This window comes from Oratosquilla oratoria, chromosome 3 (assembly GCF_046742065.1).
Source record: "Oratosquilla oratoria isolate Oo_2021 chromosome 3, ASM4674206v1, whole genome shotgun sequence".
NCBI classification, from domain to species: domain Eukaryota; kingdom Metazoa; phylum Arthropoda; class Malacostraca; order Stomatopoda; family Squillidae; genus Oratosquilla; species Oratosquilla oratoria.
In genome coordinates this window covers 45,125,739-45,128,052 of record NC_134779.1, presented here as the reverse complement: position 1 = coordinate 45,128,052, position 2,314 = coordinate 45,125,739, and the positions used below count along the sequence as shown (strand labels likewise).

The 2,314-nt window shown below is 43.4% G+C and overlaps 1 protein-coding gene across 1 annotated transcript; it reads left to right on the top strand.

Moving 5' to 3' along the window:
- Positions 1-1,340: 1,340 nt before the first annotated feature.
- LOC143018025 (serine/threonine-protein kinase PknA-like) lies at positions 1,341-1,955 on the top strand. Its single transcript, XM_076173068.1, has one exon. It carries the CDS (start codon positions 1,341-1,343, stop codon positions 1,953-1,955), a length of 615 nt encoding a protein of 204 aa, XP_076029183.1.
- Positions 1,956-2,314: the final 359 nt, after the last annotated feature.

The window sequence follows — 2,314 nt, the reverse complement described above, 5'->3', positions numbered from 1 at the left end:
TCAGTTTGATACACATTCTAGTATCCCCCCCTCAAACCACGGCAGCCTTTGTACATTTTTTTTTTAAAGATTCTGAGCCTTTGTTAGGTAACTGCATTAACCTTTGTTGACAACGTACAAGCTATACATCCTTCCCTTGTTCTTGACTCTCAAGTTGCTAGTTTAAATTAGGTGTAATTTATTATATTATATATTGAGATATCAAGGTCAATACCAAACATAAGCTATATAAGAAGTGTCCTTTTTCAACTGTATAGATAAATTCCTTGTTCTAGTCTCCTGTCCATTATTGCAGGAGCTTTTTCTAGTATTCCCTCTTGCCACGGGTAAAGTGTGTATGTGTGTGTGTGTGTGTGTGTGTGTGTGTGTGTGTGTGTGTGTGTGTGTGTGTGTGTGTGTGTGTGTGTGTGTGTGTGTGTGTGTGTGTGTGTGTGTGTGTGTGTGTGTGTGTGTGTGTGTGTGTGTGTGTGTGTGTGTGTGTGTGTGTGTGTTCACCATGGTCTTTGGATCACGTGTTGAACTCGTGATCGACAGCTATTTCTCTCCCGGAAGAGAGCTCAGAGCTCGAATGACCGATCTATGGGTAATGCTGTGACCTTACACGCACACACACACCCAACTCCCAGCCCAGTTGGAGTAACGACTCGAAGCGCAGCGATACTGAAATTATTTCAGCCCTGGGCAGGATTCGAACCCGGACCGTCGGGTGTGTGTGTGCGCGTATGTGTGTGCGTGTATGTTTGTGCATGTGTGCGTGCGTTCGTGTGTGTATGTGTGCGTGCGTTCGTGTGTGTATGTGTGTGTGTGTGTGTGTGTGTGTGTGTGTGTGTGTGTGTGTGTGTGTGTGTGTGTGTGTGTGTGTGTGTGTGTGTGTGTGTGTGTGTGTGTGTGTGTGTGTGTGTGTGTGTGTGTGTGTGTGTGTGTGTGTGTGTGTGTGTGTGTGTGTGTGTGTGTGTGTGTGTGTGTGTGTGTGTGTGCGCGCGCGATAAATGAATAATATTTGCATTACATGATCGTCTTTCATGTATCGTGCACTGTATACACGAACTCGCCTTAATATTCGTGTCCCGCATTTTGGATCTAATCTAAGTTCTAGCTAACGAGTCATGACAAAGATGGCCCTGGACGGGAACTTGATTAAGAATTGGGAATTCTTTTTCTTGGGCACAACAATGGAGAAAGAACGCGAGCTTACCTAGATTGAGACCGAAGTCCTCAAGCGACTTCTAAACAACGGCCGACATCACGGCAAAGGAACCTCTTCCAAGGTCTACCTTCTTCAAGCGGGGGACAGGAGAGCAGTCGCCAAAATATACAAGAAGAGAAGGTTTCTGCCTGCCATGGTTAAAGAAGCCGAGGCTCTGGCAGCGTTGTCAGGAGTTCCTCGTGTCCCGACTCTCTTCGGGGTAGGCAGAAACCCCGTCACTCTCATCACCAGCTGCGGTGGACGCTCTCTGTATAAACTGATTCATCGAGGACAGCTCTCACAATATCAGGCTGTCGATATCGTTTTTCAAGTCACAGAGAGCGTCCGCCTAATTCATCATCGTGGCTGGACACATAATGATCTAAAACAAGATAATATCGTCGTGACGAGGAACTGCGATCTTTGGGACGCAACTCTCATCGACTTCGGAAGTGCCGTTCGCATCGACAAGGCCGTTTACAGAAAGGACAAAACCGGTCACATCACTTTTCCTCACATTGCTCCCGAGCTTTTCAAGGGACGAGGAACTTCTTCTGCAAGTGATGTCTACTCGATCGGATATCTGTTGGCCTCTCTTATCGCCCAGGAAGATCGAAATGAGCAAATTTCACTTCTTATCGCAAGGGCAATGACTTACAATACCGAGGATCGAATTTCAGTTGATGATTTTGTCCAAAAACTTCGTGATGTTCGATTCAACATCCTCTTGGACATCGTCACTGAACAACTTTCTTCACTCAAAATTTGAGTTTTCTATCAAAAGCGTTATGAAAATCATCTATGAATTTTCTATGAAAGGAACTTTATCAAGATAGGACCATATAAGATCGACTGAAACCGCTCCCTGTCCAAAACCCGTCACCGATCGAGTAAAACTATTTTAGCAAAAAATAGAATTAAAAATGAAATCAACTGAAATTCGATGAGATTATATCAAGGTAAATTAAATTAAATTGGATTATACAAAAAGTGATTAAAGTGAAATAAAGAAAAATGGAAAATTGTAAGAATTTATTTCATATTACGATGTCCACACATCTAAACTTAAAAAGGCTTTTACGCCTTGTTTATTAAAGATTTAACTTCAAATATCAACCCTTTGAGGGT